Raw genomic sequence first — 13,762 nt, 5'->3', positions numbered from 1 at the left:
ATCCGTATTTTCTGCTACATGGGGCAGTTTTTGATGCAGAAAATTTCTGCAGCCAAAAACTCAGCGTGCGCATATACCCTTAATAGTTTAGTCATATGTGTATGTATGTTAGGCCTCTTTCACACGTTCGTGAAAAATCACGCACGTTTTTCACGGACGTGTCGGAGGTGCGTTTTGCCCTCCGTGAGCCATGTTTATGGGCTGCGTGTGTTCTCCGTGTGTTATCCGTGATAACACACGGAGAACGGGAACTTTCTGCTCACCTGTCCCTGGCGTCGCTGTCCGTGGTGCTGATCTTCGGTCTCTGGTTCTGCCGACTCCCCGCTGCTGCTGCTTCCGGCCACAGTAAAGTGAATATGCAATGAGCATAATAAGCGGCAGTCGGAAGCAAGTGCCAGCAGCGGCAGAGACAGGAGGGCTGGAGAAGGTGAGTCAAGTTTTGTTTTTTTTCTCACAGACACGTCTTTTTTCCGGTGCGTGTCACACGGAACACATCCGTGTGGTACGTTTGCATTATGTGTGACACGTTTGCGTTTCGTGTGACAACCGTGATGCCGGAGAGAAAGCGGACATGTTGGCGTGAGAAACACACAGACGCACGTAAGTACGGAACGGACACACGTTCCGTGCGCAAATACTTATGTGTGTCCAAAACCATAGGAATACATAGGTCTATGTGTGTACGTGTCTCTGGTACGTGTTTGGCAGTTTTATCACGTACCGGAGACATGAACACACGTACGTACATTCGTACGTGTGAAAAGGGCCTAAGGGAGAGTAGTACATATGAATAATTCTTATCAAAATCTCCCATGAAAAGTGGGGTTTGCTTTTTTCTTAGGTGACCTGTTTATTTAATAGTTTGCATTAGGTAGGTTACAGCTAATTTATGTTGATCCTAAAGTAGCAGTCCAGAGATTTGTTTTTTATTCATCCTGTAAATTGTCCCTCAATATATGTGACATATCTAGTATTAACTTGCCTATATGTTACTTTTCTATCTCTATCTAAAAAATTATGGATTCATTTTAAAGAATTAGGCCATGTAATCTAATGGTGGCCTCAGTGGAATGATGTGCCTTTATGTTTATTGAAGGTGGTCACCAGAAGTTCCTATATGAATATGAAACTGCATTTACTGTACCTCACATTTTCTGCACATGAAGAGAATAGAAACTACTATCCCACATAGTGATGATGATTACACAGGTCTTGTGTCAAAGTTATAATGTAGGAGATCACAACTGAGGCACATCGGTGAGTATGATCACACAATGCTCCTCCTGCAAGCATAGATTGTGCTGGCTGATGCATCATGAAATTGATAAAAGAGCGTAGAACAATAAAATGCAGCATGAAACATTGGAATCAATATGGGGTCTGAAGTAGAAGTATAGAGGAGGTAAAACAGGGGAATAACTAATATATATATATATATATATATATATATATATATTATTGTCACTTACAGTGCACACTACAAGAGATATTTCTGCTATAGTGTATATTGTTAAAGAGGTTTTCTAGTATTTTTTTTTACTATGTGTCTAAAAACAGGCAGGTAATTGCTAATAGAGGAAACTGCCTGCTTGTTGTATCTAACCCCAGCTTAGAACGGTCACTGACCACTACTGCTGGTGATTCAGCAACTCTACCTCCTTCGGGCTGCTCTGTCAACAGCCGGCTTCCCACAGTTAGGCAACGGAGAGCTGGTTATCAATTAGCATGATTGGCAGTCATGCCCTGTCAATGGAGCAGAGCAGAAAAGAAGCCGCTATTCCATAGATGTGACGTCAGTGGAAACCACTGAATTCCTGTTATGAATTGTCTGTGTCACTGTCCACTACTGGGCATAACAGGCAGGTAGTTAGCCACAGTGCCTTGCAAAAGTATTCACTCCCTTGGCATTTTTTTTATTTTTTGCTACCTCACAACCTGGAATTTCACTGTTTTTTTGTTGATGGTTTGCATGTAAAGAACTTGTCTACAACTGTGAACATTTGGTGTTCTTTTTATTGTGAAGCAAACAACAAATAAGACAAAATAAACGTCAGTGTACATAACTAATTATTGCCCTAAAATCAGTCCTTTGTATAGCCTCCTTTTACGGATAGTACAGCTTTGGATAAGTCTCTATGAACTTTCCATTCCACAATGTAAAACTGCTCCAGCTCCTTCAAGTTAGATGGTTTACTCTGGTGAACAGAAATCTTCAAGTCTGACCACAGATTCTCAATTGGATTAAGGTCTGGGCTTTGACTAGGCCATGCCAATATATTTACACATTTCCCTATTCAAGTGTTGCTCTAGTAGTATGCTTTGGGCCATTGTACAAGTCTCAAATCACTGACAGATTGAAATAGGTTTTGATCAATAATATCCTTGTATTTTGCATCATCCATCTTCCCTTCAACTTGAACTATTTTCCCTGTCGTTGCTGCTGAAAAACATACCCACAGTATGATGCTGCCACCACGTTTCACTGTGAGGATGGCATTCCTGGGGTGATGAGCTGTGTAAGTTTGGTGACAGACATGGCATTTACCTTTGTGGCCAAAAAGTAAAATTTTGGTCTCATCTGACCCCAGCACCTTCCTCCATACATTTGGGGAGTTTCCCACATGTCTTTTGTTACAATCAAAAGGAACGGTCCAAATTTTGGGTGCAAGTAAAGGCTTTTTTCTGGCACCTCTTCTATAAAGCCCAGCTATATGGAGGGTACGGTTTATTGTAGTTGCATGGAAAGATACTCCGGTCTGTACTTGGGAACGCTGCAGCTCCTTCAGGATAATCTTTTGTCTCTGTGCTGCCACTCCAATTAATGCCCTCCTTGTTCCACAATTTTGGTAGGTGGCCCTCTCTTAACAGGTTTGTTGTGGTACCATATTCTTTCCATTTGATGATAATAGATTTGATTACGCTCCGGGGCATCATCAGAGATTGGGATTATTTTTAGAACCCAACTCTGTTTTATACTTTTCAACAACTTTGTCTCTGATTTCTTTGGAGATCTCCTGGGTCTTCATGGTGCTGTTTAGCTAGTAGTGTCTCTTGCTTAATGGTGTTTTAGTCTATGTGGCCTTTCAGAAAAGGTGTGTACAGTATATACCCACAGATCATGGGACACTTAGATTGGTCACAAGTGGTCTTAGGGGTGCTTCACACACAGCGAGCTCGCTGCCGAGATTGCTGCTGAGTCACGTTTTTTGTGACGCAGCAGTGACCTCATTAGCGATCTCGCTGTGTGTGACACTGAGCAGCGATCTGGCCCCTGCTGCGAGATCGCTGCTCGTTACACACAGCCCTGGTTCGTTTTCTTCAAAGGCGCTCTCCCACTGTGACACACAGATCGCTGTGTGTGACAGCGAGAGAGCGACGAAATGAAGCGAGCAGGGAGCAGGAGACGGCATCTGGCAGCTTCGGTAAGCTGTAACCAAGATAAACATCGGGTAACCAAGGTGGTTACCCGATATTTACCTTAGTTACCAGCCTCCTCAGCTCTCACGCTGCCTGTGCTGCCGGCTCCGGCTCTCTGCACATGTAGCTGCATTACACATCGGGTTAATTAACCCGATGTGTACTGTAGCTAGGAGAGCAAAGCTAAGCGGTGTGCGCTGGTAACTAATGTAAACATCGGGTAACCATACCCGATGTTTACCTTAGTTACCAGTGTCCGCAGCTTCCAGACGCCGGCTCCGTGCAAGCGCAGCGTCGCTTGCACGTCGCTGCTGGCTGGGGGCTGGTCACTGGTCGCTGGTGAGATCTGCCTGTTTGACAGCTCACCAGCGACCATGTAGCGATGCAGCAGCGATCCTGACCAGGTCAGATCGCTGGTCGGATCGCTGCTGCATCGCTAAAGTGTGAAGGTACCCTTACTTTCACTAAGCATGTGACCTATGAAGATAATTCCTTGCACCAGAAATTTTTAGGGGCTTCATACCAAAAGGGAGAATACATATGTACATGGTAATTCTTATTTTATCCCATAAATTAAGCTTTTGCCTATATTTTTTTCACTTCACTTTCCCAACTTAGACTATTCAGTGCTGATGCATCACACACAAATTGGATTATAAAAATATTTAAACATAGGCTGTAATGTAACAAAATAGCTAAAAAGTCAAGAGGGTGAAGACTTTTGCAAGTTACTGTACCTGTCTGTTAGTGCTTAGGCACATTGTAAAAAAAAAAAGTCCCATAAAACCCTTTAAGTGTAATGTTTACTCTAGGGAGCCATCTAAATAAGGTTACTTTGGTCTGGCAAGTAAGTTCGTACACTTAGATCATACAGAGTAGATCTGGGGTTCTTTGGGTCCACCAAAGGAAATTATTCTGTGGTCTACACTCCATCTATACAAAACATGAGAACATTATTTGCCTTGGAAATTTAGATGGGATTAGTTAACTTAATTTTAAAGTGACCCTCCAGTCAAGCCCTAGAATTTGTTAACACATGGAAAATTCTAGTTATCATATTTGGTGGCCATCTTATGAAGCATACTGTCACTGTTTATTAGCTCTAGCTCCTGGTGCTTGCTTTTAACTCGAGGGTGTATTTAAAGGGATTCTGTCAGCAGATTGTTGCTATGTAATTTAAAGACAGCATGCTGCCTGAGTTAACACATAGTTTACAGCCAGGTGTCTCTTATCACTAAGTGTATTTTTTCTTTACCTGCAATGTTAGTTTCAGCATCAGTAGCTTTATCATTAGTAGACTCAGTGCTCAAGTTTGACTGCCCCCTCCCCCTCTGTGATTAGCAGCTTCTGTCTATAGAAATGCACACTGAAAACCTGGTGTGGGCAGGGACAGCTTGTTAAGCTCTGCTCATGCTGAAACTAAGGGGTACTTTGCATGTTGCGACATCGCTAGCATCGGCTAGCGATGCCGAGCACGATAGTACCTGCCTCCGCCGCACATGCAATATCTTGTGATAGCTGCCGTAGCGAACATTATCGCTACGGCAGCTTCACACGCACTTACCTGCCCTGCGACGTCGCTCTGGCCGTCGCACCTTCCTAAGGGGACGGGTCGTGCGACGTCACAGCGACGTCACACGGCAGGCGGCCAATAGAAGCGGAGGGGCAGAGATGAGCAGGACATAAACATCCCGCCCACCTCCTTCCTTTCGCATAGCCGGTGGAGGCAGGTAAGGAGATGTTCCTCGCTTCCGCGGCTTCACACACAGCGATGTGTGCTGCCGCAGGAACGAGGTACAACATCGTATCTCCTATTGGTGCGACATTATGAAAATGACCGACGCTACACAGATCACCGATTTTCTACGCTTTTGCGATCGTTTATCGGCGCATCTAGGCTTTACATGTTGCGCCGTCGTTACCGGCACCGGATGTGAGTCACTTTCGATTTGACCCCGATGATATCGCAGTAGCATGCAAAGTACCCCTTAATCTTTAGTTTTGTCAGAATGGCTGCAGCCAGTCATCTAAAAGATCTTCCTTTGGATTCAGGATCACGTGAGCTCAAGTCCGACTTTGTTCCCCTCTGTGATTAGCAGCTTTTCAGTATGGAACTTTACAATGTAATCCTGGTGTGGGTGAAGGCAGCTTTTTATGCTCTGCTGCTATGCTAAAACTAAAATCTTTCCATTATTCTAACTGATACATCATTGGATTCAGGATCTCTTTGCTTACATCATGCTGCTCTTAGATGAAGTAGCAAAAACCTGCTGACAAATTCCTTTTAAGTCCTTATGTAAACAAACTATACGTTATGTGGTAATTTGCAATACAGTATGCTATTTATCAAATTACTACACATATTTATATTGAAAAATGTTAGAAACAAGAAAGGAACTGCTATTTTTGAACCAATTAGCAGATTCATATATTTCAGTTGACTAAAAATAAGAAAAAATATATTCTGGCTTGGGGAAAATATTTTTAAAAACCCTATTATCCAGCACATTGTTATCAAGAGAAAAGATCTGCCTTGGCACATTTTCCATAATTATCATATCTTCTCATGATAAATGCTATGAGGCATAAAAACAAAGCCGCAGAGATTTTTGGAACTGTTTTCTAGTAAATTACATCTCATCAGTCAAGGCACTTATCATTATGTACTGTGAATGAATGAGTCCAAGTATAGATGGGGAATAGGGGAGAGGACACAGTATGCTAGAAATGGTAAGCATTTCATAGCTAGATGTAAATTTTAGGGGTGCGGGGATTGATGGGAAATTTTAGGTTATTATTGTGGAGAGCACTCACATGTCCAAATAACAATATATATTATTACCTCTTCAGAGTTACTGGGAAGTGAAAAGTAAAAAAGAATCAACAATGAACATTCTGCACAAAAGCAGTTAATGATGTGATACTTAGGAAAAATCTAAGATTGTTGAGAAAGAGAAAATGTTATTAAACCACTGTGTATTTAAAGTTGAATGGAATACTAGTGAAAACAGAAAAATAATAGTATGAGTGTATATTATACCTATGAGACACAATTACTCCATGCTGAGCACAGAAACGTGCTACGAATGTAGAGATTTCTTAGAACTGCAATGCTTAAATAATCTATTAGGAGATTATCTGATGAATACTTTATATATTGTACTGACCAGATATAGTTTGAAACAAAAGCTCCATTTCTATTACTTCAAGTCCTTTTTTATTACCCATTCCTACATACCCTATTCCTATCTTAGCTCACTTTTATTGTAAGACACTCCCCGATTAATAAAGATTTTATTTTTCATATTGGTACACCAATCACTGTATCACTTCAGGCCACTTTACACACAGAGATAAATATTTGGCAGATCTGTGGTTGCAGTGAAATCATGGACATATTGTTCCATTTGTACACAGCCACAAACCTGGCACTGATTGTCCACAATTTCACTGCAACCACAGATCTGCCGCAGATCTGCCACAGATCTGCCATGGATCTGCCACGGATCTGCCTTAGATTTATCTCTGTGTGTAAAGTGGCCTTAAGTCATTATCTGTTTAAATCTGTTTTTCTGCTAATACAATGATGGACAAAACTGTTGGCATCCTTGAAATTATTCCAGAAAATTAAGTATTTCCCAAAGAAACTTACTACAAATACATATTTTGCTGTACACGTTTATTTCCTTTCTATGAATTGGAACAACACAGAAAAAAAGGCAAAATGGACATAATTTCACACTAAACCCCCAAAAATGGGCAGACAATATTGGTAAAACCTTTCCAAAATTGTAGGTAAACAACTTTGTTTCAAGCATGTGATGCTCGTTTAAACTCTCCTGTGACAAGTAACAGGTGTGGGCAATATGAAAATCACACCTGATACCAAATAAACAGGGGAGAAGTTGACTGAATTTTTGCATCGTGTGTCTGTGTGTGCCACAATAAGCATGGAGAACAGAAAGTGAAGGAGAAAACTGTTTGTTGCAGGACTTCTCTGAAGCCAATACTTTATGGACCTTGGAAGGTCCAATAATGCTCAAGTCTAAACTTTCCCACAGAACACATGACATTTTAACCTAGGACTTTCTGATTCTTGAATTAATCCATCTTCCCTCCACATGCACTAGTTTTTACATTCCAGAGGAATCAGAGCAGCCTTAGAGCACCTTGAGACACTTCTTTTGGGTGTGTTCTTCATTTTTCTTCCTCCACAGATACAAGTGATTCAGTGACCTGAAAAGTTCCTGTTTTGTTTCACTACTCTACAAAACAAAATCTAAAAGCTTCTATGGCTTATCTATAGTTTTTTTGAACATATTAGATTCAACATTTTTATGCTTTTCAGTCATTACAGCTGTATGTCCTGGAGTGCGAACATGGAAACCTTCTACATTTAGCATGTGCCTTACTGTGCTGAGTCCTCAGGGACTGCTGCCACCAAATCTTCCTACGGGTCTTTTTCAGCCTCGAAAAACTTTTTGACCACTTGTTTCCTCAGTAATGTGTTGGCAGATGGTGATAGTTTCCTCTTTCAGCCATGTCCAAGTAGTATATTCAGGGCAGCTTTTACTTTGAACTTGTGAACTCTGCTTCTAATGCCATCACAAGCTAAATTAAATGCTTGAGATAGCAAATGTTTTGCTATAACTTTATATATTTGTGACTTTTTGTGCAAGGCAATGTCCTCTTCTCTTAATTTTTGGACTGCTCTCTTGAGAACCCAAGATTGCTTGTGAACTAGAGGACAAAGTACAAGAGGAATGAGCTAAGATTCCTGGGTCACACTCTGCTGAGAGTATGAGCCAAGTGTCATTATCTGTTCTCTCACAGGTGAGATTCGGAGCACAGGTGAGGAGAAGGAGAGAGTAATTCCTCCATCTTCTCCACTGCCTGTCTCTGCATATACCGGACTGCTCTTGGATGTCATCCAAGTGCAGTCCGATGTTTCACTCGCACCCATAGCCTTATAAGGGTGCACGTGATACGAGATACGTTGCCAAAAAGCAACATGCTGTGATTTGTTTCCTCAGCCTGATTACAGCTGAGGAAAATAAACAACAACAGTTATTCGGCACTACCTTAGCACTAATGAATGTGTGATTTCAGTTGTGAATTAACCTCTTACCATGACTTTCAATCAGGTATATGTGGTGCAACAGTTTGAGAAAAACAGGCCAGAAATCTTATGCATAAACAGAGAAAAATAAAGTGGCACTCCCCAGTCCTTAAAAGAAACCTCGCAGATGAACACTGCCTCACTGAATAACAAAGGTGTGAGTGCAATGCAATTTTTTATCGCATTACACTTGCTGTATTTATACGCAAGTGGAAGCGATGCCTAAGGCCTCTTCACACGTCAGTGATTGCGGTATGTATGACGCCATTTCTATACGTAACGGAATGACGGACATACGGTTGGACATAAATCAATGGGTCTCCGCACACATCAGTGATTTCTCACGGACCATGTGTTCCACATAGAGACAAGTCCGTTTTTCTCCGGCAGCACTGATGTCCCCCAGAGAAAACATGTCTTTGAAATAAAATTAATTTCTATACTCGTACTCCCCTGTTTCCAGCGATCCTGTCTTTGGCGCTGCTGTCACTTGTTTCAGGGTTCACCCATTGCATATTCACTGCACCGAGGACCCAGAAGCAAGTGTGTCCGCAGAGCTGGAGACATCAGCACCATGGACAGCAGCGCCAGGGATAGGTGAGTAAAAAGTTCCTGATCTCTGTCCGCTATCACGGAGAGCACACAAGGAACACACGTGTGTCAAAATAACGGCACATGGAGGGCTATATGAACCTTCAACATGTCCATGAAAAATGTGTGATTTCACTGACGTGTATAAAAGGCCTTCAGCTGAGAGTCTGCTGTTTAAGCCCATTTTAATTATATAACTAAATTTGTTGTGGCAAACAACTAAAATGCCAAAACTTGTGTCTCTGTTCAAATATTTCTGGAGCTAATTGTAGCAGACTGTGCTTACACTGAACTCCATTAGTGATCATGTTTTGTTGGTCTACAATCTGTCTTCTAACTGTCTCCTAAGAAAGAATTCATGGTAGCCTTAGGACCCAATAAAGCAAAGCTTTTTTGATAGACTTCTGGAGTAAAAAGCTTCGAAAAGCAGCATATTTTGTCGCAACGTTGTTCTAAAATTTTGCAACTTTTAGCATACTCACACCATTTTCCCCCAGTGAAGGTAAAGTAAGCGGTGCTAGGGCAGGATGGGGGCATTGCTAACCCTGCTCGTCAAATTAATGGTGAGTGGCGGCTTCCTAACACCAAAAATCTTACTCCAGTCCCTGACTGGAGTAAGATATTTGGTTAGGTGCACATGGAAGTGAATGCCAATTGTCACATGCTCCTCATTCATTAAAAAGCATCTTAATGAGTCAGGAACATCTGCCTCCAGCATGCTCCCTCATCAAGATCCGTGTGATAATCAGAGTCTTAAGGTTGCTTTACACGCAGCGACATCGCTAACGCGATGCCGTTGGGGTCACGGAATTCGTGATGCACATCCGGCCGCGTTAGCGATTGTCGTTGCGTGTGACACCTACGTGCGATCAAAAAAGGTCGCAAAATCGTGCAAAATTGTTATTCATTGACATGCTCCTCTATTCCCAAATATCGTTGCAGCTGCAGGTACGATGTTGTTTGTCGTTCCTGCCGCAGCACACATCGCTATGTGTGACACTGCAGGAATGAGGAAACTCACCGAACCTGCGTCCACCGGCAATGAGGAAGGAAGGAGGTGGGCGGGATGTTCGTCCTGCTCATCTCCGCCCCTCCGCTTCGATTGGGTGGCCGCTTAGTAACGTCGCTGTGACGCCGAACGAACCGCCCCCTTAGAAAGTAGGCAGTTCTCCGGTCACAGCAACGTCGCTAGGCAGGTAAGTAGTGTGACGGGTCGGAGCGATTTTGTGCGCCACGGGCAGCAATGTGCCCGTGACACACAAACGATGAGGGCGGGTACGCACGCTAGCGATCTCGCTAGCTAGATCGCAGCGTGTAAAGCGGCCTTTATTCTTCAGCAAGTTATATACCTTAATACATAGATGCTACTGTATACAAGCCAAAAGGTTCAACATTTGTAATGAAATCATGATGTAAGAATGCATTTTAGAAAAAACAAAACAAGCAGTTAATTAAAAAAAAATGTGAAAAAAAATCACTTTTGAGTCTTTATAAAATGGATTGGATGCTGATGGAATGAAAAAAAGAGAATGAAACGGATGTCAGTAAAAACAGGAATCATTCCACACACCGCTTTTTTCTTGATTTTAGCAGCCTTCTGCATCCTCTGTGAAGACGACAGCACGTGACAGAGAAGATAGAGGAGTGTGATCACACAGAGAAAAACAGAAAAGAGTAATCTATTAGTGTACAATTCTGAGAAAATGACAAGGAAACCCACACGACAACCAGCTGTTGTGATGCTCTAAATGTGTTAGTACTAGGCACGTAGTATCACACATCCTTTATATGGCATAATACAAGCTTAATGTTAGCGTAATATAATCACATGGTCAATCACCAAGTCAGCTGCATAATAGCTTTATGTCTGAAAATTAAAAAAAAAAACAAAACAAAAAAAAACCAAAAAAGCTTTATTTGTAAAAAGCAGTAGAATTGAACTCCAAACAAGAATTTAAAGTTGGCTGAACGAAAGCGTCATATTTTTTATTTCAGCTAACCTACGGTAACTTATTGTTGAAGTTGCTATATGATTCAAATATCACCTAATATTTAAATACCCATTCGCAATATAGTTTTAAGATCCTCCATGACTAATGTTTGAGAAACATCCAATTTTATTAATTTTTGGATAATTGTTTTGAACTCCAGAGCTGTTGTCATAAGGAATTTAAGATGAAATATGTTTAGCTACACCTTTACAATCAGAAGTTATTTTAAAGGGATTGTTGTGGCATCTAATATCTATATCAGATTAATGGATGTCCAACAACTGACAGCCCTACGAATCAGCTGTTATTAGCTCAATGGTGGCCATTAGGGATGAGCGAGTACTACCATGTTCGGGTGCTAGATACTCGTAACGAGTATTTTGACGCTTGGATGGGCTTGACTTGTTTACCAAGTATTATGGAAGTCAACAGGGAGCTCAAGAAAGATCTTCCGGAAAAATGCTGAGGTTCCCCAAAGACTTCCATTATAGTTGGTAAACAATTCGAGTTTGTCCAAGAGTGAAAATGTTTATTATGAGTATCATGGACCCAAGCAAGGTAGTACTCACTCATTACTACTGGCCAGATGTAAACAATGAATAGAGCTGAAAAGAGCAACTCTTCAATACTTAGCGGTTGTTACTTACAACTGGAGATCAGTTCCATTTTCTTAAATAGGATCTAAGCTGCAGATCCTGGCAGTAGCCGACAGATATTGGTCAGAGCTGTGCTCAGGGTTGTAACAATCAAGGTTGCAGGGATCACGACCGGGCTCAGGGGTTCAGTGTTTCAAGTGGATGTGCGTCCGAGGGCATGCATCCAGCTTTAAAGCTTTGCACATCAGAGACCTATCAGGTCCTTGCACTGCAATGTGCCGATTAAGGTTATGAATATTCACTGCTCCCCATGCCCATAATCCCACCAAGCTCTTTGCACTGAAGCCGGTGGGTGGGATTATGGGAGTGGGAGTAGTAAATTTGAATGTTTTTTAATAGCAGCACACGTGACAACCTTGCAGCCAGCTTCCTGCAGCGAATATGCCTGCAGATGATGGCAATGTAAGTGAGCATGCATGACAGTGACGTCATCTGCTGCTGTGCTTACATGCAGTGATCAGTTGCCGGAATGATAGCATCGGAGGAGGATACCAGGGGAGCAGTGGGAAGGTGAGCATAATTGTTTATTATTTTACTGTGTGTGGCATGATGGAGGATCACATGTTCCAGGATGCAGGCAGGATGGGGACCTATGCTAGGAAGGAGACACATCAAGATGAGGCTATGATGGGAACATATATACTAGGATGGTGCCATGATGGGGACATATATACCTGAATGGGGCCAAGATGGGGCCATGATGGAGAAATATATGCCAGGATGGGGCTATGGTGGGGACATATATACCAGGATGGGGCCATGATGGGGACATATAAACCATGATGGGATTATATATACCAGGATATAGCCATGATGGGGGACATACACCAGGATGGAGTGATGATTGGGACATATAGCAGGATTGGGCCATGATGGGGACATATATCAGGATGGAGCCATGATGGGGGCATATATACCAGGATATAGCCATGATGGGGGACATACACCAGGATGGAGTGATGATTGGGACATATAGCAGGATTGGGCCATGATGGGGACATATATCAGGATGGAGCCATGATGGGGGCATATATACCAGGATATAGCCATGATGGGGGTCAAACACCAGGATAGGGTCATGATTCAGACATATAGCAGAATGGGGCCATGATGGGGGCATACAGTCAGGGCCAGAAATATTTGGACAGTGACACAAGTTTTGTTATTTTAGCTGTTTACAAAAACATGTTCAGAAATACAATTATATATATAATATTGGCTGAAAGTGCACACTCCCAGCTGCAATATGAGAGTTTTCACATCCAAATCGGAGACAGGGTTTAGGACTCATAGCTCTGTAATGCATAGCCTCCTCTTTTTCAAGGGACCAAAAGTAATTGGACAAGGGACTCTAAGGGCTGCAATTAACTCTGAAGGCGTCTCCCTTGTTAACCTGTAATCAATGAAGTAGTTAAAAGGTCTGGGGTTGATTACAGGTGTGTGGTTTTGCATTTGGAAGCTGTTGCTGTGACTAGACAACATGCGGTCTAAGGAACTCTCAATTGAGGTGAAGCAGAACATCCTGAGGCTGAAAAAAAAGAAAAAATCCATCAGAGAGATAGCAGACATGCTTGGAGTAGCAAAATCAACAGTCGGGTACATTCTGAGAAAAAAAGAATTGACAGGTGAGCTTGGGAACTCAAAAAGGCCTGGGCGTCCACGGATGACAACAGTAGTGGATGATCGCCGCATACTTTCTTTGGTGAAGAAGAACCCGTTCACAACATCAACTGAAGTCCAGAACACTCTCAGTGAAGTAGGTGTATCTGTCTCTAAGTCAACAGTAAAGAGAAGACTCCATGAAAGTAAATACAAAGGGTTCACATCTAGATGCAAACCTCTCTTGTCACTTGTGTTTATTGATGACATAACAGCAGACAAGAGTAGCCGGATAAATTCTGAAGTGTACCGGGATATACTTTCAGCCCAGATTCAGCCAAATGCCGCAAAGTTGATCGGACGGCGCTTCATAGTACAGATGGACAATG

General features: G+C 42.2%; 1 protein-coding gene across 2 annotated transcripts in view; it reads right to left on the bottom strand.

Annotated features, from left to right (window-relative positions):
* The window catches only part of APBA2 (amyloid beta precursor protein binding family A member 2), a 596,113-nt gene that overhangs the window by 160,719 nt on the left and 421,632 nt on the right, over positions 1 to 13,762 (bottom strand). The window contains exon 7 of one of the 2 annotated variants that reach the window (XM_075345685.1): positions 10,698 to 10,733. The exons of the other annotated variant lie outside the window; for it this stretch is intronic. Coding sequence (XP_075201800.1) covers positions 10,698 to 10,733 — 36 coding nt within the window. The remainder of the gene's footprint in view (positions 1 to 10,697; positions 10,734 to 13,762) is intronic. 2 annotated transcript variants of the gene reach the window in all.

This window comes from Anomaloglossus baeobatrachus, chromosome 4 (assembly GCF_048569485.1).
Source record: "Anomaloglossus baeobatrachus isolate aAnoBae1 chromosome 4, aAnoBae1.hap1, whole genome shotgun sequence".
Taxonomy (NCBI): Eukaryota; Metazoa; Chordata; class Amphibia; order Anura; family Aromobatidae; genus Anomaloglossus; species Anomaloglossus baeobatrachus.
This window is presented reverse-complemented; position numbering and strand designations above follow the sequence as displayed.